The sequence below is a fragment of the Salvelinus fontinalis genome, unplaced genomic scaffold (genome assembly GCF_029448725.1).
Source record: "Salvelinus fontinalis isolate EN_2023a unplaced genomic scaffold, ASM2944872v1 scaffold_0150, whole genome shotgun sequence".
In the NCBI taxonomy this organism is placed as follows: domain Eukaryota; kingdom Metazoa; phylum Chordata; class Actinopteri; order Salmoniformes; family Salmonidae; genus Salvelinus; species Salvelinus fontinalis.
Genome location: NW_026600359.1, coordinates 200,001 through 227,191, shown reverse-complemented (window position 1 = coordinate 227,191; position 27,191 = coordinate 200,001). Strand labels below are relative to the sequence as shown.

The 27,191-nt window shown below is 48.1% G+C and overlaps 1 protein-coding gene across 1 annotated transcript in view; it reads left to right on the top strand.

The window, feature by feature from the left end:
• Positions 1-27,191, top strand: part of LOC129843506 (centrosomal protein of 76 kDa-like) — a 61,439-nt gene that overhangs the window by 16,208 nt on the left and 18,040 nt on the right. Inside the window, exons 6-10 of the mRNA XM_055912263.1 lie at positions 2,505-2,602; positions 2,731-2,859; positions 4,850-5,038; positions 24,355-24,521; positions 25,915-26,248. Coding sequence (XP_055768238.1) covers positions 2,505-2,602; positions 2,731-2,859; positions 4,850-5,038; positions 24,355-24,521; positions 25,915-26,248 — 917 coding nt within the window. The remainder of the gene's footprint in view (positions 1-2,504; positions 2,603-2,730; positions 2,860-4,849; positions 5,039-24,354; positions 24,522-25,914; positions 26,249-27,191) is intronic.

The following is a 27,191-nucleotide window of genomic DNA, read 5'->3' as shown; positions in this document are numbered from 1 at the left end:
ATCCTAACAGGTGTTCAGTATGTCTCCTCTGTGTCCTAACAGGTAGTGAATGTAAGGTAACAGCTGGTCTGTCCTAACAGGTGTTCAGTATGTCTCTGTATCCTAACAGGTGTTCAGTATGTCTCTGTATCCTAACAGGTAGTGAATGTAAGGTAACAGCTGGTCTGTCCTAACAGGTGTTCAGTATGTCTCTGTATCCTAACAGGTAGTGAATGTAAGGTAACAGCTGGTCTGTCCTAACAGGTGTTCAGTATGTCTCTGTATCCTAACAGGTGTTCAGTATGTCTCTGTATCCTAACAGGTGTTCAGTATGTCTCTGTGTCCTAACAGGTGTTCAGTATGTCTCTGTATCCTAACAGGTGTTCAGTATGTCTCTGTATCCTAACAGGTAGTGAATGTAAGGTAACAGCTGGTCTGTCCTAACAGGTGTTCAGTATGTCTCTGTATCCTAACAGGTGTTCAGTATGTCTCTGTATCCTAACAGGTGTTCAGTATGTCTCCTCTGTATCCTAACAGGTAGTGAGTGTAAGGTAACAGCTGGTCTGTCCTAACAGGTGTTCAGTATGTCTCCTCTGTGTCCTAACAGGTAGTGAATGTAAGGTAACAGCTGGTCTGTCCTAACAGGTGTTCAGTATGTCTCTGTATCCTAACAGGTGTTCAGTATGTCTCTGTATCCTAACAGGTGTTCAGTATGTCTCTGTGTCCTAACAGGTGTTCAGTATGTCTCTGTATCCTAACAGGTGTTCAGTATGTCTCTGTATCCTAACAGGTAGTGAATGTAAGGTAACAGCTGGTCTGTCCTAACAGGTGTTCAGTATGTCTCTGTATCCTAACAGGTGTTCAGTATGTCTCTGTATCCTAACAGGTGTTCAGTATGTCTCTGTGTCCTAACAGGTGTTCAGTATGTCTCTGTGTCCTAACAGGTGTTCAGTATGTCTCCTCTGTGTCCTAACAGGTAGTGAATGTAAGGTAACAGCTGGTCTGTCCTAACAGGTGTTCAGTATGTCTCTGTATCCTAACAGGTGTTCAGTATGTCTCTGTATCCTAACAGGTAGTGAATGTAAGGTAACAGCTGGTCTGTCCTAACAGGTGTTCAGTATGTCTCTGTATCCTAACAGGTAGTGAATGTAAGGTAACAGCTGGTCTGTCCTAACAGGTGTTCAGTATGTCTCTGTATCCTAACAGGTAGTGAGTGTAAGGTAACAGCTGGTCTGTCCTAACAGGTGTTCAGTATGTCTCTGTATCCTAACAGGTAGTGAGTGTAAGGTAACAGCTGGTCTGTCCTAACAGGTGTTCAGTATGTCTCCTCTGTGTCCTAACAGGTAGTGAATGTAAGGTAACAGCTGGTCTGTCCTAACAGGTGTTCAGTATGTCTCTGTATCCTAACAGGTGTTCAGTATGTCTCTGTGTCCTAACAGGTAGTGAATGTAAGGTAACAGCTGGTCTGTCCTAACAGGTGTTCAGTATGTCTCTGTATCCTAACAGGTGTTCAGTATGTCTCTGTATCCTAACAGGTAGTGAATGTAAGGTAACAGCTGGTCTGTCCTAACAGGTGTTCAGTATGTCTCCTCTGTATCCTAACAGGTAGTGACTGTAAGGTAACAGCTGGTCTGTCCTAACAGGTGTTCAGTATGTCTCTGTGTCCTAACAGGTAGTGAGTGTAAGGTAACAGCTGGTCTGTCCTAACAGGTGTTCAGTATGTCTCTGTATCCTAACAGGTGTTCAGTATGTCTCTGTATCCTAACAGGTAGTGAGTGTAAGGTAACAGCTGGTCTGTCCTAACAGGTGTTCAGTATGTCTCTGTATCCTAACAGGTGTTCAGTATGTCTCTGTATCCTAACAGGTAGTGAGTGTAAGGTAACAGCTGGTCTGTCCTAACAGGTGTTCAGTATGTCTCTGTATCCTAACAGGTAGTGAGTGTAAGGTAACAGCTGGTCTGTCCTAACAGGTGTTCAGTATGTCTCTGTGTCCTAACAGGTGTTCAGTATGTCTCCTCTGTATCCTAACAGGTAGTGAATGTAAGGTAACAGCTGGTCTGTCCTAACAGGTGTTCAGTATGTCTCCTCTGTATCCTAACAGGTAGTGAATGTAAGGTAACAGCTGGTCTGTCCTAACAGGTGTTCAGTATGTCTCTGTATCCTAACAGGTGTTCAGTATGTCTCTGTATCCTAACAGGTGTTCAGTATGTCTCTGTGTCCTAACAGGTAGTGAATGTAAGGTAACAGCTGGTCTGTCCTAACAGGTGTTCAGTATGTCTCTGTATCCTAACAGGTAGTGAATGTAAGGTAACAGCTGGTCTGTCCTAACAGGTGTTCAGTATGTCTCTGTATCCTAACAGGTAGTGAATGTAAGGTAACAGCTGGTCTGTCCTAACAGGTGTTCAGTATGTCTCTGTATCCTAACAGGTGTTCAGTATGTCTCTGTATCCTAACAGGTAGTGAGTGTAAGGTAACAGCTGGTCTGTCCTAACAGGTGTTCAGTATGTCTCCTCTGTATCCTAACAGGTAGTGAGTGTAAGGTGACGGCTGGTGTACTCAACCTGAGTCTTGAACTGTACCCTCCTCTGTCAGAGATCCTGTCACCTGACATCATCACCACCCAGGTCAGAGGTCATGCTATGCTACTATGCTCTGTCATGTTGTCACGCTACGATTCCCTGACATCTGATGTTGTTCCTTCCCTAAGAGGCGGCCGTCGATAATGGTTGTTCCTGGTTCTCGTTATCTGCAGCAATCCCTGGAGCGGCAGAAGACGGCGGAGAAGGAGAGGCTGTTCCTGGTTTATGCTAAACAGTGGTGGAGAGAGTTTCTGGAGATCAGACAGGCAAACCAGTCCAAACTGGTCAAGATCTTTGCTCAGGTTCCTCACAATGTTTTTGTTGTAATACTCGTGTTTTAATATAATACTGATGTATTAGTGTTTTAATAATATTCAAAAACATTGTTGTGTGTGTTGAGAATGGTGTCAACCGGCCAGTGTGTTAGCTGTGCCGGGGGTTAGCTGTGCCGGGTGTTAGCCGTGCTGGGTGTTAGCTGGGCTGTGTGTTAGCTGGGCTGTGTGTTAGCTGGGCTGTGTGTTAGCTGGGCTGTGTGTTAGCTGGGCTGTGTGTTAGCTTTGCTGTGTGTTAGCTTTGCTGTGTGTTAGCTGTGCTGTGTGTTAGCCGTACTGGGTGTTAGCTGGGCTGTGTGTTAGCTGTGTTAGCTGTGTTGGGTGTTAGCTTTGCTGTGTGTTAGCCGTGCTGGGTGTTAGCCGTGCTGGGTGTTAGCCGTGCTGGGTGTTAGCCGTGCTGGGTGTTAGCCGTGCTGGGTGTTAGCCGTGCTGGGTGTTAGCCGTGCTGGGTGTTAGCCGTGCTGGGTGCTAGCCGTGCTGGGTGTTAGCTTTGCTGGGTGTTAGCCGTGCTGGGTGTTAGCCGTGCTGGGTGTTAGCCGTGCTGGGTGTTAGCCGTGCTGGGTGTTAGCCGTGCTGGGTGTTAGCCGGGCTGTGTGTTAGCCGGGCTGTGTGTTAGCCGTGCTGTGTGTTAGCCGTGCTGGGTGTTAGCCGTGCCGGGTGTTAGCCTTGCCGGGTGTTAGCCGTGCCGTGTGTTAGCCGTGCCGGGGGTTAGCCGTGCCGGGGGTTAGCCGTGCCGGGGGTTAGCCGTGCCGGGTGTTAGCCGGGCCGGGTGTTAGCCGGGCCGTGTGTTAGCCGGGCCGTGTGTTAGCCGTGCCGTGTGTTAGCCGTGCCGTGTGTTAGCCGTGCCGGGGGTTAGCCGTGCCGGGGGTTAGCCGTGCCGGGTGTTAGCCGTGCCGGGTGTTAGCCGTGCCGGGTGTTAGCCGTGCCGGGTGTTAGCCGTGCCGGGTGTTAGCCGTGCCGGGTGTTAGCCGTGCCGGGTGTTAGCCGTGCCGGGTGTTAGCCGTGCCGGGTGTTAGCCGTGCCGGGTGTTAGCCGTGCCGGGTGTTAGCCGTGCCGGGTGTTAGCCGTGCCGGGTGTTAGCCGTGCCGGGTGTCAGCCGTGCCGGGTGTCAGCCGTGGCGGGTGTCAGCCGTGGCGGGTGTCAGCCGGGCTGGGTGTCAGCCGGGCTGGGTGTCAGCCGGGCTGGGTGTCAGCCGGGCTGGGTGTCAGCCGTGCTGGGTGTCAGCCGGGCTGGGTGTCAGCCGGGCTGGGTGTCAGCCGTGCTGGGTGTCAGCCGTGCTGGGTGTCAGCCGTGCTGGGTGTCAGCCGTGCTGGGTGTCAGCCGTGCTGGGTGTCAGCCGTGCTGGGTGTCAGCCGGGCTGGGTGTCAGCCGGGCTGGGTGTCAGCCGGGCTGGGTGTCAGCCGGGCTGGGTGTCAGCCGTGCTGGGTGTCAGCCGTGCTGGGTGTCAGCCGTGCTGGGTGTCAGCCGGGCTGGGTGTCAGCCGGGCTGGGTGTCAGCCGGGCTGGGTGTCAGCCGGGCTGGGTGTCAGCCGGGCTGGGTGTCAGCCGGGCTGGGTGTCAGCCGGGCTGGGTGTCAGCCGGGCTGGGTGTCAGCCGGGCTGGGTGTCAGCCGGGCTGGGTGTCAGCCGGGCTGGGTGTCAGCCGGGCTGGGTGTCAGCCGTGCTGGGTGTCAGCCGGGCTGGGTGTCAGCCGGGCTGGGTGTCAGCCGGGCTGGGTGTCAGCCGGGCTGGGTGTCAGCCGGGCTGGGTGTCAGCCGGGCTGGGTGTCAGCCGGGCTGGGTGTCAGCCGGGCTGGGTGTCAGCCGGGCTGGGTGTCAGCCGGGCTGGGTGTCAGCCGGGCTGGGTGTCAGCCGGGCTGGGTGTCAGCCGTGCTGGGTGTCAGCCGTGCTGGGTGTCAGCCGGGCTGGGTGTCAGCCGGGCTGGGTGTTAGCCGGGCTGTATTTGAACGTTGCTGTGTTGCAGGATGAGAACGGCGTCAACAGGCCAGTGTGTTCCTACGTGCGTGTCCTGCGTGCTGGTCGTCTCCTGGAGAGTCCCCGTCAGGCGGCCCGTTTCGTTAGCCTGCTGGGCCTGGAGAAGGCCCCCGTGGTGGGGGGGGGAGGTAAACAGGAGCAGTGGTGCTCCCTTCTGGCCTTCCTCTGTAGAAACAAGGTGAGGACTGGCTCTGAACCACACACCACACCACACCACACCACACCACACCACACCACACCACACCACACACACACACACACACACACACACACACACACACACACACCGACTGGCTCTGTTTTGAACCACACACACACACCACACACACACACACCACACACACCACACCACACCACACCACACCACACACACCCACACACCACACACACACACACACACACACACACACCGACTGGCTCTGTTTTGAACCACACACACACACCACACACACACACACCACACACACCACACCACACCACACCACACACACAGAGCCTTAATCATTTAGACAGCTGTAATACTATTAAGTGTTTAACCTCTGAGAACTCATCTCTCTCTATGTTCTAATCTTCAGTGGTGGAATTGTAAAATAATTGATTTATGAAACGGTTAAACTGTCTATTATGAGAAGATGTATTTATATCCTGATGGACGGTTCTGGGATTTCCCCAGTGCAGCAGAATGAATAAATGCCTCCTCTCCTCTTCTATCCTCTCCTCTCTTCCTCCTCTCCTCCTCTCATCTTCTCCCCTCTCCCTGTCCCCTCTCTTCTATCCTCTCCTCTCCCCCTCTCCCCCTCCTCTCTTCCTCTCCCCCTCTCTCCCTCCTCCCCTCCTCTCTTCCTCCTCTCTCCCTCTCCCCTCTCCTCTCTCCTCTCTCCTCTCCTCTTCTATCCTCCCTTCCACACCCCTCCTCCTCTCTTCCTCCTCTCCTCCTCTCCTCTCCTCTCTCCTCTCTCCCTTCCTCTCCTCTACGATGGCAGACACAGCTCTCACAAAGTGGTCTTTGTCACAGATGGTTCCATTCCAGGGAAATTAATTTAGCTTGGTCAGTCCCTGCTTGCTCTGTCTCCAGCTCTGCACGACTGTCCTCCTTCTTTACCCTTCCAGGAAACATGGATCAGTCCTCCCTCTACAGTACAGTCCACATTACATCAGTCCTCCCTCTACAGTACAGTCCACATTACATCAGTCCTCCCTCTACAGTAGAGTCCACATTACATCAGTCCTCCCTCTACAGTAGAGTACAGTCCACATTACATCAGTCCTCCCTCTACAGTAGAGTACAGTCCACATTACATCAGTCCTCCCTCTACAGTAGAGTACAGTCCACATTACATCAGTCCTCCCTCTACAGTACAGTCCACATTACATCAGTCCTCCCTCTACAGTACAGTCCACATTACATCAGTCCTCCCTCTACAGTACAGTCCACATTACATCAGTCCTCCCTCTACAGTACAGTCCACATTACATCAGTCCTCCCTCTACAGTACAGTCCACATTACATCAGTCCTCCCTCTACAGTACAGTCCACATTACATCAGTCCTCCCTCTACAGTACAGTCCACATTACATCAGTCCTCCCTCTACAGTACAGTCCACATTACATCAGTCCTCCCTCTACAGTACAGTCCACATTACATCAGTCCTCCCTCTACAGTACAGTCCACATTACATCAGTCCTCCCTCTACAGTACAGTCCACATTACATCAGTCCTCCCTCTACAGTAGAGTACAGTCCACATTACATCAGTCCTCCCTCTACAGTACAGTCCACATTACATCAGTCCTCCCTCTACAGTAGAGTCCACATTACATCAGTTCTCCCTCTACAGTAGAGTCCACATTACATCAGTCCTCCCTCTACAGTACAGTCCACATTACATCAGTCCTCCCTCTACAGTAGAGTACAGTCCACATTACATCAGTCCTCCCTCTACAGTACAGTCCACATTACATCAGTCCTCCCTCTACAGTACAGTCCACATTACATCAGTCCTCCCTCTACAGTAGAGTACAGTCCACATTGCATCAGTCCTCCCTCTACAGTACAGTCCACATTACATCAGTCCTCCCTCTACAGTACAGTCCACATGACATCAGTCCTCCCTCTACAGTAGAGTACAGTCCACATTACATCAGTCCTCCCTCTACAGTAGAGTACAGTCCACATTACATCAGTCCTCCCTCTACAGTACAGTCCACATTACATCAGTCCTCCCTCTACAGTACAGTCCACATGACATCAGTCCTCACTCTACAGTACAGTCCACATTACATCAGTCCTCCCTCTACAGTAGAGTCCACATGACATCAGTCCTCCCTCTACAGTAGAGTACAGTCCACATTACATCAGTCCTCACTCTACAGTACAGTCCACATTACATCAGTCCTCCCTCTACAGTACAGTCCACATTACATCAGTCCTCCCTCTACAGTACAGTCCACATTACATCAGTCCTCCCTCTACAGTACAGTCCACATTACATCAGTCCTCCCTCTACAGTAGAGTCCACATTACATCAGTCCTCCCTCTACAGTAGAGTCCACATTACATCAGTCCTCCCTCTACAGTAGAGTCCACATTACATCAGTCCTCACTCTACAGGAGAGTACAGTCCACGTTACATCAGTCCTCCCTCTACAGTACAGTCCACATTACATCAGTCCTCCCTCTACAGTACAGTCCACATTACATCAGTCCTCCCTCTACAGTAGAGTACAGTCCACATTACATCAGTCCTCCCTCTACAGTAGAGTACAGTCCACATTACATCAGTCCTCACTCTACAGGAGAGTACAGTCCACATTACATCAGTCCTCCCTCTACAGTAGAGTACAGTCCACATTACATCAGTCCTCCCTCTACAGTACAGTCCACATTATATCAGTCCTCCCTCTACAGTACAGTCCACATTACATCAGTCCTCACTCTACAGTACAGTCCACATTACATCAGTCCTCCCTCTACAGTACAGTCCACATTACATCAGTCCTCCCTCTACAGTAGAGTAAAGTCCACATTACATCAGTCCTCCCTCTACAGTACAGTCCACATTACATCAGTCCTCACTCTACAGTAGAGTACAGTCCACATTACATCAGTCCTCCCTCTACAGTACAGTCCACATTACATCAGTCCTCCCTCTACAGTAGAGTACAGTCCACATTACATCAGTCCTCCCTCTACAGTAGAGTACAGTCCACATTACATCAGTCCTCCCTCTACAGTACAGTCCACATTACATCAGTCCTCCCTCTACAGTACAGTCCACATTACATCAGTCCTCCCTCTACAGTACAGTCCACATTACATCAGTCCTCCCTCTACAGTACAGTCCACATTACATCAGTCCTCCCTCTACAGTAAAGTCCACATTACATCAGTCCTCCCTCTACAGTAGAGTCCACATTACATCAGTCCTCCCTCTACAGTAGAGTCCACATTACATCAGTCCTCACTCTACAGGAGAGTACAGTCCACGTTACATCAGTCCTCCCTCTACAGTACAGTCCACATTACATCAGTCCTCCCTCTACAGTAGAGTAGAGTCCACATTACATCAGTCCTCCCTCTACAGTACAGTCCACATTACATCAGTCCTCCCTCTACAGTAGAGTCCACATTACATCAGTCCTCCCTCTACAGTACAGTCCACATTACATCAGTCCTCCCTCTACAGTAGAGTACAGTCCACATTACATCAGTCCTCCCTCTACAGTAGAGTCCACATTACATCAGTCCTCCCTCTACAGTAGAGTCCACATTACATCAGTCCTCCCTCTACAGTAGAGTACAGTCCACATTACATCAGTCCTCACTCTACAGTAGAGTACAGTCCACATTACATCAGTCCTCCCTCTACAGTAAAGTCCACATTACATCAGTCCTCCCTCTACAGTAAAGTCCACATTACATCAGTCCTCCCTCTACAGTACAGTCCACATTTCATCAGTCCTCCCTCTACAGTACAGTCCACATTACATCAGTCCTCCCTCTACAGTAGAGTAGAGTCCACATTACATCAGTCCTCCCTCTACAGTACAGTCCACATTACATCAGTCCTCCCTCTACAGTAGAGTACAGTCCACATTGCATCAGTCCTCCCTCCACAGTAGAGTACAGTCCACATTGCATCAGTCCTCCCTCTACAGTACAGTCCACATTACATCAGTCCTCCCTCTACAGTAGAGTACAGTCCACATTGCATCAGTCCTCCCTCTACAGTAGAGTACAGTCCACATTGCATCAGTCCTCCCTCTACAGTACAGTCCACATTACATCAGTCCTCCCTCTACAGTACAGTCCACATTACATCAGTCCTCCCTCTACAGTAGAGTCCACATTACATCAGTCCTCCCTCTACAGTAGAGTCCACATTACATCAGTCCTCTCTCTACAGGAGAGTACAGTCCACATTACATCAGTCCTCCCTCTACAGTACAGTCCACATTACATCAGTCCTCACTCTACAGTACAGTCCACATTACATCAGTCCTCACTCTACAGTACAGTCCACATTACATCAGTCCTCCCTCTACAGTACAGTCCACATTACATCAGTCCTCCCTCTGCAGTACAGTCCACATTACATCAGTCCTCCCTCTGCAGTACAGTCCACATTACATCAGTCCTCCCTCTACAGTAGAGTACAGTCCACATTACATCAGTCCTCCCTCTACAGTAGAGTCCACATTACATCAGTCCTCCCTCTACAGTAGAGTACAGTCCACATTACATCAGTCCTCCCTCTGCAGTACAGTCCACATTACATCAGTCCTCCCTCTACAGTACAGTCCACATTACATCAGTCCTCCCTCTACAGTACAGTCCACATTACATCAGTCCTCCCTCTACAGTACAGTCCACATTACATCAGTCCTCCCTCTACAGTAGAGTCCACATTACATCAGTCCTCCCTCTACAGTAGAGTACAGTCCACATTACATCAGTCCTCCCTCTACAGTACAGTCCACATTACATCAGTCCTCCCTCTACAGTACAGTCCATATTACATCAGTCCTCCCTCTACAGTAGAGTCCACATTACATCAGTCCTCCCTCTACAGTAGAGTACAGTCCACATGACATCAGTCCTCCCTCTACAGTAGAGTACAGTCCACATTACATCAGTCCTCCCTCTACAGTAGAGTACAGTACATATTACATCAGTCCTCCCTCTACAGTACAGTCCACATTACATTAGTCCTCCCTCTACAGTACAGTCCACATGACATCAGTCCTCCCTCTACAGTAGAGTCCACATTACATCAGTCCTCCCTCTACAGTACAGTCCACATTACATCAGTCCTCACTCTACAGTATAGTACAGTCCACATTACATAAGTCCTCCCTCTACAGTACAGTCCACATTACATAAGTCATCCCTCTACAGGAGAGTACAGTCCACATTACATCAGTCCTCCCTCTACAGTATAGTAAAGTCCACATTACATCAGTCCTCCCTCTACAGTACAGTCCACATTACATCAGTCCTCACTCTACAGTATAGTACAGTCCACATTACATCAGTCCTCCCTCTACAGTACAGTCCACAATACATCAGTCCTCCCTCTACAGTATAGTACAGTCCACATTACATCAGTCCTCCCTCTACAGTACAGTCCACATTACATCAGTCCTCCCTCTACAGTAGAGTACAGTCCACATTACATCAGTCCTCCCTCTACAGTACAGTCCACATTGCATCAGTCCTCCCTCTACAGTACAGTCCACATTACATCAGTCCTCCCTCTACAGTAGAGTCCACATTACATCAGTCCTCCCTCTACAGTACAGTCCACATTACATCAGTCCTCCCTCTACAGTACAGTCCACAATACATCAGTCCTCCCTCTACAGTACAGTCCACATTACATCAGTCCTCACTCTACAGTAGAGTACAGTCCACATTACATTAGTCCTCACTCTACAGTACAGTACAGTCCACATTACATCAGTCCTCACTCTACAGTAGAGTACAGTCCACATTACATCAGTCCTCACTCTACAGTACAGTACAGTCCACATTACATCAGTCCTCCCTCTACAGAAGAGTCCACATTACATCAGTCCTCCCTCTACAGTACAGTCCACATTACATCAGTCCTCCCTCTACAGTAGAGTACAGTCCACATTGCATCAGTCCTCCCTCTACAGTAGAGTACAGTCCACATTACATCAGTCCTCCCTCTACAGTAGAGTACAGTCCACATTACATCAGTCCTCCCTCTACAGTACAGTCCACATTACATCAGTCCTACCTCTACAGTACAGTCCACATTACATCAGTCCTCCCTCTACAGTAGAGTAGAGTCCACATTACATCAGTCCTCCCTCTACAGAAGAGTCCACATTACATCAGTCCTCCCTCTACAGTACAGTCCACATTACATCAGTCCTCCCTCTACAGTAGAGTCCACATTACATCAGTCCTCCCTCTACAGTACAGTCCACATTACATCAGTCCTCCCTCTACAGTAGAGTCCACATTACATCAGTCCTCCCTCTACAGTACAGTCCACATTACATCAGTCCTCCCTCTACAGTACAGTCCACAATACATCAGTCCTCCCTCTAGATTACAGTCCACAATACATCAGTCCTCCCTCTACAGAAGAGTCCACATTACATCAGTCCTCCCTCTACAGTACAGTCCACATTACATCAGTCCTCCCTCTACAGTAGAGTAGAGTCCACATTACATCAGTCCTCCCTCTACAGTAGAGTACAGTCCACATTACATGAGTCCATCCCTCTACAGTACAGTCCACATTACATCAGTCCTCCCTCTACAGTAGAGTCCACATTACATCAGTCCTCCCTCTACAGTAGAGTACAGTCCACATTACATCAGTTCTCCCTCTACAGTAGAGTACAGTCCACATTACATCAGTCCTCCCTCTACAGTACAGTCCACATTACATCAGTCCTCCCTCTACAGTAGAGTACAGTCCACATTACATCAGTCCTCCCTCTACAGTAGAGTACAGTCCACATTACATCAGTCCTCCCTCTACAGTAGAGTCCACATTACATCAGTCCTCCCTCTACAGTACAGTCCACATTACATCAGTCCTCCCTCTACAGTAGAGTACAGTCCACATTACATCAGTCCTCCCTCTACAGTACAGTCCACATTACATCAGTCCTCCCTCTACAGTAGAGTCCACATTACATCAGTCCTCCCTCTACAGTAGAGTCCACATTACATCAGTCCTCCCTCTACAGTACAGTCCACATTACATCAGTCCTCCCTCTACAGTAGAGGCCACATTACATCAGTCCTCCCTCTACAGTAGAGTCCACATTACATCAGTCCTCCCTCTACAGTAGAGTCCACATTACATCAGTCCTCCCTCTACAGTACAGTCCACATTACATCAGTCCTCCCTCTACAGTAGAGTACAGTCCACATTACATCAGTCCTCCCTCTACAGTACAGTCCACATTACATCAGTCCTCCCTCTACAGTACAGTCCACATTACATCAGTCCTCCCTCTACAGTAGAGTACAGTCAACATTACATCAGTCCTCCCTCTACAGTAGAGTACAGTCCACATTACATCAGTCCTCCCTCTACAGTACAGTCCACATTACATCAGTCCTCCCTCTACAGTACAGTCCACATTACATCAGTCCTCCCTCTACAGTACAGTCCACATTACATCAGTCCTCCCTCTACAGTAGAGTACAGTCCACATTACATCAGTCCTCCCTCTACAGTAGAGTCCACATTACATCAGTCCTCTCTCTACAGTACAGTACACATTACATCAGTCCTCCCTCTACAGTACAGTCCACATTACATCAGTCCTCCCTCTACAGTAGAGTCCACATTACATCAGTCCTCCCTCTACAGTACAGTCCACATTACATCAGTCCTCCCTCTACAGTACAGTCCACATTACATCAGTCCTCCCTCTACAGTAGAGTCCACATTACATCAGTCCTCCCTCTACAGTACAGTCCACATTACATCAGTCCTCCCTCTACAGTAGAGTAGAGTCCACATTACATCAGTCCTCCCTCTACAGTAGAGTACAGTCCACATTACATCAGTCCTCCCTCTACAGTACAGTCCACATTACATCAGTCCTCCCTCTACAGTACAGTCCACATTACATCAGTCCTCCCTCTACAGTAGAGTACAGTCCACATTACATCAGTCCTCCCTCTACAGTAGAGTCCACATTACATCAGTCCTCCCTCTACAGTACAGTCCACATTACATCAGTCCTCCCTCTACAGTACAGTCCACATTACATCAGTCCTCCCTCTACAGTAGAGTACAGTCCACATTACATCAGTCCTCCCTCTACAGTAGAGTACAGTCCACATTACATCAGTCCTCCCTCTACAGTACAGTCCACATTACATCAGTCCTCCCTCTACAGGAGAGTACAGTCCACATTACATCAGTCCTCCCTCTACAGTACAGTCCACATTACATCAGTCCTCCCTCTACAGTACAGTCCACATTACATCAGTCCTCCCTCTACAGTACAGTCCACATTACATCAGTCCTCCCTCTACAGTAGAGTCCACATTACATCAGTCCTCCCTCTACAGTAGAGTAAAGTCCACATTACATCAGTCCTCCCTCTACAGTACAGTCCACATTGCATCAGTCCTCCCTCTACAGTACAGTCCACATTACATCAGTCCTCCCTCTACAGTACAGTCCACATTACATCAGTCCTCCCTCTACAGTAGAGTCCACATTACATCAGTCCTCCCTCTACAGTAGAGTAAAGTCCACATTACATCAGTCCTCCCTCTACAGTACAGTCCACATTGCATCAGTCCTCCCTCTACAGTACAGTCCACATTACATCAGTCCTCCCTCTACAGTACAGTCCACATTACATCAGTCCTCCCTCTACAGTAGAGTACAGTCCACATTGCATCAGTCCTCCCTCTACAGTAGAGTAGAGTCCACATTACATCTGTCCTCCCTCTAGATTACAGTCCACAATACATCAGTCCTCCCTCTACAGTACAGTCCACATTACATTAGTCCTCCCTCTACAGTACAGTCCACATTACATCAGTCCTCCCTCTACAGTACAGTCCACATTGCATCAGTCCTCCCTCTACAGTACAGTCCACATTACATCAGTCCTCCCTCTACAGTAGACTACAGTCCACATTACATCAGTCCTCCCTCTACAGTACAGTCCACATTACATTAGTCCTCCCTCTACAGTACAGTCCACATTACATCAGTCCTCCCTCTACAGTAGAGGCCACATTACATCAGTCCTCCCTCTACAGTAGAGTACAGTCCACATTGCATCAGTCCTCCCTCTACAGTAGAGTCCACATTTCATCAGTCCTCCCTCTACAGTACAGGCCACATTACATCAGTCCTCCCTCTACAGTAGAGTACAGTCCACATTACATTAGTCCTCCCTCTACAGTACAGTCCACATTACATCAGTCCTCCCTCTACAGTAGAGTCCACATTACATCAGTCCTCCCTCTACAGTAGAGTACAGTCCACATTACATCAGTCCTCCCTCTACAGTACAGTCCACATTACATCAGTCCTCCCTCTACAGTAGAGTAGAGTCCACATTACATCAGTCCTCACTCTACAGTAGAGTACAGTCCACATTACATCAGTCCTCCCTCTACAGTAGAGTAGAGTCCACATGACATCAGTCCTCCCTCTACAGTAGAGTACAGTCCACATTACATCAGTCCTCCCTCTACAGTACAGTCCACATTACATCAGTCCTCCCTCTACAGTAGAGTACAGTCCACATTACATCAGTCCTCCCTCTACAGTAGAGTCCACATGACATCAGTCCTCCCTGTACAGTACAGTCCACATTGCATCAGTCCTCCCTCTACAGTAGAGTCCACATTACATCAGTCCTCCCTCTACAGTACAGTCCACATTACATCAGTCCTCCCTCTACAGTAGAGTCCACATTACATCAGTCCTCCCTCTACAGTACAGTCCACATTACATCAGTCCTCCCTCTACAGTACAGTCCACATTACATCAGTCCTCCCTCTACAGTACAGTCCACATTACATCAGTCCTCCCTCTACAGTAGAGTAGAGTCCACATTACATCAGTCCTCACTCTACAGTACAGTCCACATTACATTAGTCCTCCCTCTACAGTACAGTCCACATTACATCAGTCCTCCCTCTACAGTACAGTCCACATTACATCAGTCCTCCCTCTACAGTAGAGTACAGTCCACATTACATCAGGGCTGGTCATCATGTCTCAGTCTGTTAGAGTTAGGAACTGAGACATGATGACCAGCCCTGTTAGAGTTAGGAACTGAGACATGATGACCAGCCCTGTTAGAGTTAGGAACTGAGACATGATGACCAGCCCTGTTAGAGTTAGGAACTGAGACATGATGACCAGCCCTGTTAGAGTTAGGAACTGAGACATGATGACCAGCCCTGTTAGAGTTAGGAACTGAGACATGATGACCAGCCCTGTTAGAGTTAGGAACTGAGACATGATGACCAGCCCTGTCAGAGTTAGGAACTGAGACATGATGACCAGCCCTGTTAGAGTTAGGAACTGAGACATGATGACCAGCCCTGTTAGAGTTAGGAACTGAGACATGATGACCAGCCCTGTAGGTTAGAGTTAGGAACTGAGACATGATGACCAGCCCTGTTAGAGTTAGGAACTGAGACATGATGACCAGCCCTGTTAGAGTTAGGAACTGAGACATGATGACCAGCCCTGTAGGTTAGAGTTAGGAACTGAGACATGATGACCAGCCCTGTAGGTTAGAGTTAGGAACTGAGACATGATGACCAGTCCTGTTAGAGTTAGGAACTGAGACATGATGACCAGCCCTGTTAGAGTTAGGAACTGAGACATGATGACCAGCCCTGTTAGAGTTAGGAACTGAGACATGATGACCAGCCCTGTTAGAGTTAGGAACTGAGACATGATGACTAGCCCTGTAGGTTAGAGTTAGGAACTGAGACATAATGACCAGCCCTGTTAGAGTTAGGAACTGAGACATGATGACCAGCCCTGTAGGTTAGAGTTAGGAACTGAGACATGATGGCCAGCCCTGTTAGAGTTAGGAACTGAGACATGATGACCAGCCCTGTTAGAGTTAGGAACTGAGACATGATGACCAGCCCTGTTAGAGTCTGGAACTGAGACATGATGACCAGCCCTGTTAGAGTTTGGAACTGAGACATGATGACCAGCCCTGTAGGTTAGAGTTAGGAACTGAGACACGATGACCAGCCCTGTTAGAGTTAGGAACTGAGACATGATGACCAGCCCTGTTAGAGTTAGGAACTGAGACATGATGACCAGCCCTGTAAGAGTTAGGAACTGAGACATGATGACCAGCCCTGTTAGAGTTAGGAACTGAGACATGATGACCAGCCCTGTTAGAGTTAGGAACTGAGACATGATGACCAGCCCTGTTAGAGTTAGGAACTGAGACATGATGACCAGCCCTGTTAGAGTCTGGAACTGAGACATGATGACCAGCCCTGTTAGAGTTAGGAACTGAGACATGATGACCAGCCCTGTTAGAGTTAGGAACTGAGACATGATGACCAGCCCTGTTAGAGTTAGGAACTGAGACATGATGACCAGCCCTGTTAGAGTTAGGAACTGAGACATGATGACCAGCCCTGTTAGAGTTAGGAACTGAGACATGATGACCAGCCCTGTTAGAGTTAGGAACTGAGACATGATGACCAGCCCTGTAGGTTAGAGTTAGGAACTGAGACATGATGACCAGTCCTGTTAGAGTTAGGAACTGAGACATGATGACCAGCCCTGTAGGTTAGAGTTAGGAACTGAGACATGATGACCAGCCCTGTTAGAGTTAGGAACTGAGACATGATGACCAGCCCTGTTAGAGTTAGGAACTGAGACATGATGACCAGCCCTGTTAGAGTTTGGAACTGAGACATGATGACCAGCCCTGTTAGAGTTAGGAACTGAGACATGATGACCAGCCCTGTAGGTTAGAGTTAGGAACTGAGACATGATGACCAGCCCTGTAGATTAGAGTTAGGAACTGAGACATGATGACCAGCCCTGTAGGTTAGAGTTAGGAACTGAGACATGATGACCAGCCCTGTTAGAGTTAGGAACTGAGACATGATGACCAGCCCTGTTAGAGTTAGGAACTGAGACATGATGACCAGCCCTGTTAGAGTTAGGAACTGAGACATGATGACCAGCCCTGTAGGTTAGAGTTAGGAACTGAGACATGATGACCAGCCCTGTAGGTTAGAGTTAGGAACTGAGACATGATGACCAGCCCTGTTAGAGTTAGGAACTGAGACATGATGACCAGCCCTGTAGGTTAGAGTTAGGAACTGAGACATGATGACCAGCCCTGTTAGAGTTAGGAACTGAGACATGATGACCAGCCCTGTTAGAGTTAGGAACTGAGACATGATGACCAGCCCTGTTAGAGTTAGGAACTGAGACATGATGACCAGCCCTGTAGGTTAGAGTTAGGAACTGAGACATGATGACCAGCCCTGTAGGTTAGAGTTAGGAACTGAGACGTGATGACCAGCCCTGTAGGTTAGAGTTAGGAACTGAGACGTGATGACCAGCCCTGTTAGAGTTAGGAACTGAGACATGATGACCAGTCCTTTTAGAGTTAGGAACTGAGACATGATGACCAGCCCTGTTAGAGTTAGGAACTGAGACATGATGACCAGCCCTGTAGGTTAGAGTTAGGAACTGAGACATGATGACCAGCCCTGTAGGTTAGACTTAGGAACTGAGACATGATGACCAGCCCTGTAGGTTAGAGTTAGGAACTGAGACATGATGACCAGCCCTGTTAGAGTTAGGAACTGAGACATGATGACCAGCCCTGTTAGAGTTAGGAACTGAGACATGATGACCAGCCCTGTAGGTTAGAGTTAGGAACTGAGACATGATGACCAGCCCTGTAGGTTAGAGTTAGGAACTGAGACATGATGACCAGCCCTGTAGGTTAGAGTTAGGAACTGAGACATGATGACCAGCCCTGTAGGTTAGAGTTAGGAACTGAGACATGATGACCAGCCCTGTTAGAGTTAGGAACTGAGACATGATGACCAGCCCTGTTAGAGTTAGGAACTGAGACATGATGACCAGCCCTGTAGGTTAGAGTTAGGAACTGAGACATGATGACCAGCCCTGTAGGTTAGAGTTAGGAACTGAGACATGATGACCAGCCCTGTTAGAGTTAGGAACTGAGACATGATGACCAGCCCTGTTAGAGTTAGGAACTGAGACATGATGACCAGCCCTGTTAGAGTTAGGAACTGAGACATGATGACCAGCCCTGTTAGAGTTAGGAACTGAGACATGATGACCAGCCCTGTAGGTTAGAGTTAGGAACTGAGACATGATGACCAGCCCTGTTAGAGTTAGGAACTGAGACATGATGACCAGCCCTGTTAGAGTTAGGAACTGAGACATGATGACCAGCCCTGTAGGTTAGAGTTAGGAACTGAGACATGATGACCAGCCCTGTAGGTTAGAGTTAGGAACTGAGACATGATGACCAGCCCTGTAGGTTAGAGTTAGGAACTGAGACATGATGACCAGCCCTGTAGGTTAGAGTTAGGAACTGAGACGTGATGACCAGCCCTGTTAGAGTTAGGAACTGAGACATGATGACCAGCCCTGTTAGAGTTAGGAACTGAGACATGATGACCAGTCCTTTTAGAGTTAGGAACTGAGACATGATGACCAGCCCTGTAGGTTAGAGTTAGGAACTGAGACATGATGACCAGCCCTGTTAGAGTTAGTAACTGAGACATGATGACCAGCCCTGTTAGAGTTAGGAACTGAGACATGATGACCAGCCCTGTAGGTTAGAGTTAGGAACTGAGACATGATGACCAGCCCTGTTAGAGTTAGGAACTGAGACATGATGACCAGCCCTGTTAGAGTTAGGAACTGAGACATGATGACCAGCCCTGTTAGAGTTAGGAACTGAGACATGATGACCAGCCCTGTTAGAGTTAGGAACTGAGACATGATGACCAGCCCTGTAGGTTAGAGTTAGGAACTGAGACATGATGACCAGCCCTGTAGGTTAGAGTTAGGAACTGAGACATGATGACCAGCCCTGTTAGAGTTAGGAACTGAGACATGATGACCAGCCCTGTTAGAGTTAGGAACTGAGACATGATGACCAGCCCTGTAGGTTAGAGTTAGGAACTGAGACATGATGACCAGCCCTGTAGGTTAGAGTTAGGAACTGAGACATGATGACCAGCCCTGTAGGTTAGAGTTAGGAACTGAGACATGATGACCAGCCCTGTAGGTTAGAGTTAGGAACTGAGACATGATGACCAGCCCTGTTAGAGTTAGGAACTGAGACATGATGACCAGCCCTGTTAGAGTTAGGAACTGAGACATGATGACCAGCCCTGTAGGTTAGAGTTAGGAACTGAGACATGATGACCAGCCCTGTAGGTTAGAGTTAGGAACTGAGACATGATGACCAGCCCTGTTAGAGTTAGGAACTGAGACATGATGACCAGCCCTGTTAGAGTTAGGAACTGAGACATGATGACCAGCCCTGTTAGAGTTAGGAACTGAGACATGATGACCAGCCCTGTTAGAGTTAGGAACTGAGACATGATGACCAGCCCTGTAGGTTAGAGTTAGGAACTGAGACATGATGACCAGCCCTGTTAGAGTTAGGAACTGAGACATGATGACCAGCCCTGTTAGAGTTAGGAACTGAGACATGATGACCAGCCCTGTAGGTTAGAGTTAGGAACTGAGACATGATGACCAGCCCTGTTAGAGTTAGTAACTGAGACATGATGACCAGCCCTGTTAGAGTTAGGAACTGAGACATGATGACCAGCCCTGTTAGAGTTAGGAACTGAGACATGATGACCAGCCCTGTAGGTTAGAGTTAGGAACTGAGACATGATGACCAGCCCTGTTAGAGTTAGGAACTGAGACATGATGACCAGCCCTGTTAGAGTTAGGAACTGAGACATGATGACCAGCCCTGTTAGAGTTAGGAACTGAGACATGATGACCAGCCCTGTTAGAGTTAGGAACTGAGACATGATGACCAGCCCTGTTAGAGTTAGGAACTGAGACATGATGACCAGCCCTGTAGGTTAGAGTTAGGAACTGAGACATGATGACCAGCCCTGTAGGTTAGAGTTAGGAACTGAGACATGATGACCAGCCCTGTAGGTTAGAGTTAGGAACTGAGACATGATGACCAGCCCTGTAGGTTAGAGTTAGGAACTGAGACATGATGACCAGCCCTGTAGGTTAGAGTTAGGAACTGAGACATGATGACCAGCCCTGTAGGTTAGAGTTAGGAACTGAGACATGATGACCAGCCCTGTAGGTTAGAGTTAGGAACTGAGACATGATGACCAGCCCTGTAGGTTAGAGTTAGGAACTGAGACATGATGACCAGCCCTGTAGGTTAGAGTTAGGAACTGAGACATGATGACCAGCCCTGTAGGTTAGAGTTAGGAACTGAGACATGATGACCAGCCCTGTAGGTTAGAGTTAGGAACTGAGACATGATGACCAGCCCTGTAGGTTAGAGTTAGGAACTGAGACATGATGACCAGCCCTGTAGGTTAGAGTTAGGAACTGAGACATGATGACCAGCCCTGTTAGAGTTAGGAACTGAGACATGATGACCAGCCCTGTTAGAGTTAGGAACTGAGACATGATGACCAGCCCTGTAGGTTAGAGTTAGGAACTGAGACATGATGACCAGCCCTGTAGGTTAGAGTTAGGAACTGAGACATGATGACCAGCCCTGTAGGTTAGAGTTAGGAACTGAGACATGATGACCAGCCCTGTAGGTTAGAGTTAGGAACTGAGACGTGATGACCAGCCCTGTAGGTTAGAGTTAGGAACTGAGACATGATGACCAGCCCTGTTAGAGTTAGGAACTGAGACATGATGACCAGTCCTTTTAGAGTTAGGAACTGAGACATGATGACCAGCCCTGTTAGAGTTAGGAACTGAGACATGATGACAAGCCCTGTAGGTTAGAGTTAGGAACTGAGACATGATGACCAGCCCTGTAGGTTAGAGTTAGGAACTGAGACATGATGACCAGCCCTGTAGGTTAGAGTTAGGAACTGAGACATGATGACCAGCCCTGTTAGAGTTAGGAACTGAGACATGATGACCAGCCCTGTTAGAGTTAGGAACTGAGACATGATGACCAGCCCTGTAGGTTAGAGTTAGGAACTGAGACATGATGACCAGCCCTGTAGGTTAGAGTTAGGAACTGAGACATGATGACCAGCCCTGTAGGTTAGAGTTAGGAACTGAGACATGATGACCAGCCCTGTAGGTTAGAGTTAGGAACTGAGACATGATGACCAGCCCTGTAGGTTAGAGTTAGGAACTGAGACGTGATGACCAGCCCTGTAGGTTAGAGTTAGGAACTGAGACATGATGACCAGCCCTGTTAGAGTTAGGAACTGAGACATGATGACCAGTCCTTTTAGAGTTAGGAACTGAGACATGATGACCAGCCCTGTTAGAGTTAGGAACTGAGACATGATGACAAGCCCTGTAGGTTAGAGTTAGGAACTGAGACATGATGACCAGCCCTGTTAGAGTTAGTAACTGAGACATGATGACCAGCCCTGTTAGAGTTAGGAACTGAGACATGATGACCAGCCCTGTAGGTTAGAGTTAGGAACTGAGACATGATGACCAGCCCTGTAGGTTAGAGTTAGGAACTGAGACATGATGACCAGCCCTGTAGGTTAGAGTTAGGAACTGAGACATGATGACCAGCCCTGTTAGAGTTAGGAACTGAGACATGATGACCAGCCCTGTTAGAGTTAGGAACTGAGACATGATGACCAGCCCTGTAGGTTAGAGTTAGGAACTGAGACATGATGACCAGCCCTGTAGGTTAGAGTTAGGAACTGAGACATGATGACCAGCCCTGTTAGAGTTAGGAACTGAGACATGATGACCAGCCCTGTTAGAGTTAGGAACTGAGACATGATGACCAGCCCTGTAGGTTAGAGTTAGGAACTGAGACATGATGACCAGCCCTGTTAGAGTTAGGAACTGAGACATAATGACCAGCCCTGTAGGTTAGAGTTAGGAACTGAGACATGATGACCAGCCCTGTAGGTTAGAGTTAGGAACTGAGACATGATGACCAGCCCTGTAGGTTAGAGTTAGGAACTGAGACATGATGACCAGCCCTGTAGGTTAGAGTTAGGAACTGAGACATGATGACCAGCCCTGTTAGAGTTAGGAACTGAGACATGATGACCAGCCCTGTTAGAGTTAGGAACTGAGACATGATGACCAGCCCTGTAGGTTAGAGTTAGGAACTGAGACATGATGACCAGCCCTGTTAGAGTTAGGAACTGAGACATGATGACCAGCCCTGTTAGAGTTAGGAACTGAGACATGATGACCAGCCCTGTAGGTAAGAGTTAGGAACTGAGACATGATGACCAGCCCTGTTAGAGTTAGGAACTGAGACATGATGACCAGCCCTGTTAGAGTTAGGAACTGAGACATAATGACCAGCCCTGTTAGAGTTAGGAACTGAGACATGATGACCAGCCCTGTTAGAGTTAGGAACTGAGACATGATGATCAGCCCTGTTAGAGTTAGGAACTGAGACATGATGACCAGCCCTGTTAGAGTTAGGAACTGAGACATGATGACCAGCCCTGTTAGAGTTAGGAACTGAGACATGATGACCAGCCCTGTTAGAGTTAGGAACTGAGACATGATGACCAGTCCTGTTAGAGTTAGGAACTGAGACATGATGACCAGCCCTGTAGGTTAGAGTTAGGAACTGAGACATGATGACCAGCCCTGTTAGAGTTAGGAACTGAGACATGATGACCAGCCCTGTTAGAGTTAGGAACTGAGACATGATGACCAGCCCTGTTAGAGTTAGGAACTGAGACATGATGACCAGCCCTGTTAGAGTTAGGAACTGAGACATGATGACCAGTCCTGTTAGAGTTAGGAACTGAGACATGATGACCAGCCCTGTTAGAGTTAGGAACTGAGACATGATGACCAGCCCTGTTAGAGTTAGGAACTGAGACATGATGACCAGCCCTGTAGGTTAGAGTTAGGAACTGAGACATGATGACCAGCCCTGTAGGTTAGAGTTAGGAACTGAGACATAATGACCAGCCCTGTAGGTTAGAGTTAGGAACTGAGACATGATGACCAGCCCTGTTAGAGTTAGGAACTGAGACATGATGACCAGCCCTGTAGGTTAGAGTTAGGAACTGAGACATGATGACCAGCCCTGTAGGTTAGAGTTAGGAACTGAGACATGATGACCAGCCCTGTAGGTTAGAGTTAGGAACTGAGACATGATGACCAGCCCTGTTAGAGTTAGGAACTGAGACATGATGACCAGCCCTGTTAGAGTTAGGAACTGAGACATGATGACCAGTCCTGTTAGAGTTAGGAACTGAGACATGATGACCAGCCCTGTTAGAGTTAGGAACTGAGACATGATGACCAGCCCTGTAGGTTAGAGTTAGGAACTGAGACATGATGACCAGCCCTGTTAGAGTTAGGAACTGAGACATGATGACCAGCCCTGTAAGAAGTTAGGAACTGAGACATGATGACCAGCCCTGTAGGTTAGAGTTAGGAACTGAGACATGATGACCAGCCCTGTTAGAGTTAGGAACTGAGACATGATGACCAGCCCTGTTAGAGTTAGGAACTGAGACATGATGACCAGCCCTGTTAGAGTTAGGAACTGAGACATGTTGACCAGCCCTGTTAGAGTTAGGAACTGAGACATGATGACCAGCCCTGTTAGAGTTAGGAACTGAGACATGATGACCAGCCCTGTTAGAGTTAGGAACTGAGACATGATGACCAGCCCTGTAGGTTAGAGTTAGGAACTGAGACATGATGACCAGCCCTGTAGGTTAGAGTTAGGAACTGAGACATGATGACCAGCCCTGTTAGAGTTAGGAACTGAGACATGATGACCAGCCCTGTTAGAGTTAGGAACTGAGACATGATGACCAGCCCTGTAGGTTAGAGTTAGGAACTGAGACATGATGACCAGCCCTGTTAGAGTTAGGAACTGAGACATGATGACCAGCCCTGTTAGAGTTAGGAACTGAGACATGATGACCAGCCCTGTTAGAGTTAGGAACTGAGACATGATGACCAGCCCTGTAGGTTAGAGTTAGGAACTGAGACATGATGACCAGCCCTGTAGGTTAGAGTTAGGAACTGAGACATGATGACCAGCCCTGTAGGTTAGAGTTAGGAACTGAGACATGATGACCAGCCCTGTTAGAGTTAGGAACTGAGACATGATGACCAGCCCTGTAGGTTAGAGTTAGGAACTGAGACATGATGACCAGCCCTGTTAGAGTTAGGAACTGAGACATGTTGACCAGCCCTGTTGGAGTTAGGAACTGAGACATGATGTTTTTGGTGTTTCCAGGGCGACTGTGACATCTCTCTGATCTGATTGGTTGTGTGTTTCCAGGGCGACTGTGAGGACCATGCCACCCTGCTGTGCAGTCTGTTGCTGGGCTTCGGCCTGGATGCCTACGTGTGTGTTGGCACTAAGCCCAAGGGCCTGGCACACACCTGGGTGATGACCAGGGGCACTGACGGCACCATCACCTTCTGGGAGAGCCTGACCGCACACAGGTGAGACTGAAGTCTGGTTCAGATACAGCAGTCCACGTGAGACGAGACACAACCAGACTGTTTCACAATGTTGTAGCTGACTGAAGACGAGACATTTAGATCAAACAGACCAGCCCAGGGCCTCCCGAGGGGCCAGCGGTCCGAGTCGCTTACTGCTGTGTTGTAGCAAACAAGTTTCATGAAATACATTCACCAGAAAAGTTACACGCTTTGCAACTCGTCAGAGAAATATCAACAAGCTAGGCTAGCTATTACTGCAGCAAATCAGCTAGCTATGACTGCAGCAAAACAGCTAGCTATTACTGCAGTAAAACAGCTAGCTATTACTGCAGCAAAACAGCTAGCTATTACTGCAGCATAACAGCTAGCTATTACTGCAGCAAAACAGCTAGCTATTACTGCAGCAAAACAGCTAGCTATTACTGCAGCAAAACAGCTAGCTATTACTGCAGCAAAACAGCTAGCTATTACTGCAGCATAACAGCTAGCTATTACTGCAGCATAACAGCTAGCTATTACTGCAGCAAAACAGCTAGCTATTACTGCAGCAAAACAGCTAGCTATTACTGCAGCAAAACAGCTAGCTATTACTGCAGTAAAACAGCTAGCTATTACTGCAGCAAAACAGCTAGCTATTACTGCAGCAAAACAGCTAGCTATTACTGCAGCCAAACAGCTAGCTATTACTGCAGCAAAACAGCTAGCTATTACTGCAACAAAACAGCTAGCTATTACTGCAGCAAAACAGCTAGCTATTACTGCAGCAAAACAGCTAGCTATTACTGCAGCAAAACAGCTAGCTATTACTGCAGCAAAACAGCTAGCTATTACTGCAGCATAACAGCTAGCTATTACTGCAGCATAACAGCTAGCTATTACTGCAGCAAAACAGCTAGCTATTACTGCAGCAAAACAGCTAGCTATTACTGCAGCCAAACAGCTAGCTATTACTGCAGCAAAACAGCTAGCTCGCTGTCTGCTTGGCTAACTAGTTAGCTGCTTGGCTGAACACAGAAAGTCAGCGCACTGTTCTCTGATTGGCTAAAAGCGAGTCGCAAGTTTTCCGCTAAGATTTGACATGTTGCGTTTTGGAAACTCCAGCAGCCAACATGTGACGTTCCTAAAACGGGTTCAGATCAAACAGAGTTTGTTCTTCAACTGCATCAACACATCAGGTGTTTTAGATGTGAACTGGGCTTAAAAACACCTGCAACATTTTGTCCTCTGTCTCTCTGGCAGAGAGTTTCTGATAGGTTAACTGAGTCCCCTTCACCAGGGTGCAGCAATGTTGTGGATAGAGCTGTGATGATCCCTCACTCTAGTCTGTACGTCAGTGGCATGTCTGTTCTACACAAGATATTTCTACCTGTTCAACTTTCTTTTTTGTTTTTAGGTACCTCCACCAGGCCATTGACCCAGACGCCCCTCCCCTGGCCCCCCAGCCTCGCCCCTCCTATCCCTACAGGACCATCGGCTGTGTATTCAACCACAGGGCCTTCCTGGCCAACTGCCAGCCGTCGGACGCCGTGGACCTCTGTGTGTTTGACTTCCACAACCAGTCCCAGTGGAAGGCTATGAGTGAGGAGGCTGTTGGCTCAGTCTGCTCCCCGGGCAGCACCACCTCTCTGCCCCCTCTACCTCCTCTCTGTGGCCCCTCCCTGGAGCCCAGCGCTGCCTCCAACCAGCTGGAACTGGAGCTGAGGTACCTGGTGGTGGAACACAGGAAGGTGAGAGTACAAACAGCATACGGGGTTGGCTCAGTTTAACCTGTAACACCTGTCAGCCATGTTGTGTCTCTACAGTACAGGATATTAACATGGTCCCTGTGTGAGTACAGGATATTAACATGGTCTCTGTGTGTCTAGTCATGTTATATATCTACAGTACAGGATATTAACATGGTCCCTGTGTGAGTACAGGATATTAACATGGTCCCTGTGTGAGTACAGGATATTAACATGGTCCCCTGTGTGTCTAGTCATGTTATATATCTACAGTACAGGATATTAACATGGTCTCTGTGTGTCTAGTCATGTTATATATCTACAGTACAGGATATTAACATGGTCCCTGTGTGTCTAGTCATGTTGTATATCTACAGTACAGGATATTAACATGGTCCCTGTGTGAGTACAGGATATTAACATGGTCCCTGTGTGTCTAGTCATGTTGTATATCTACAGTACAGGATATTAACATGGTCTCTGTGTGAGTACAGGATATTAACATGGTCTCTGTGTGAGTACAGGATATTAACATGGTCCCTGTGTGAGTACAGGATATTAACATGGTCCCTGTGTGAGTACAGAATATTAACATGGTCTCTGTGTGAGTACAGGATATTAACATGGTCTCTGTGTGAGTACAGGATATTAACATGGTCCCTGTGTGAGTACAGGATATTAACATGGTCCCTGTGTGAGTACAGGATATTAACATGGTCCCTGTGTGAGTACAGAATATTAACATGGTCTCTGTGTGAGTACAGGATATTAACATGGTCTCTGTGTGTCTAGTCATGTTATATATCTACAGTACAGGATATTAACATGGTCCCTGTGTGTCTAGTCATGTTGTATATCTACAGTACAGGATATTAACATGGTCCCTGTGTGTCTAGTCATGTTATATATCTACAGTACAGGATATTAACATGGTCTCTGTGTGTCT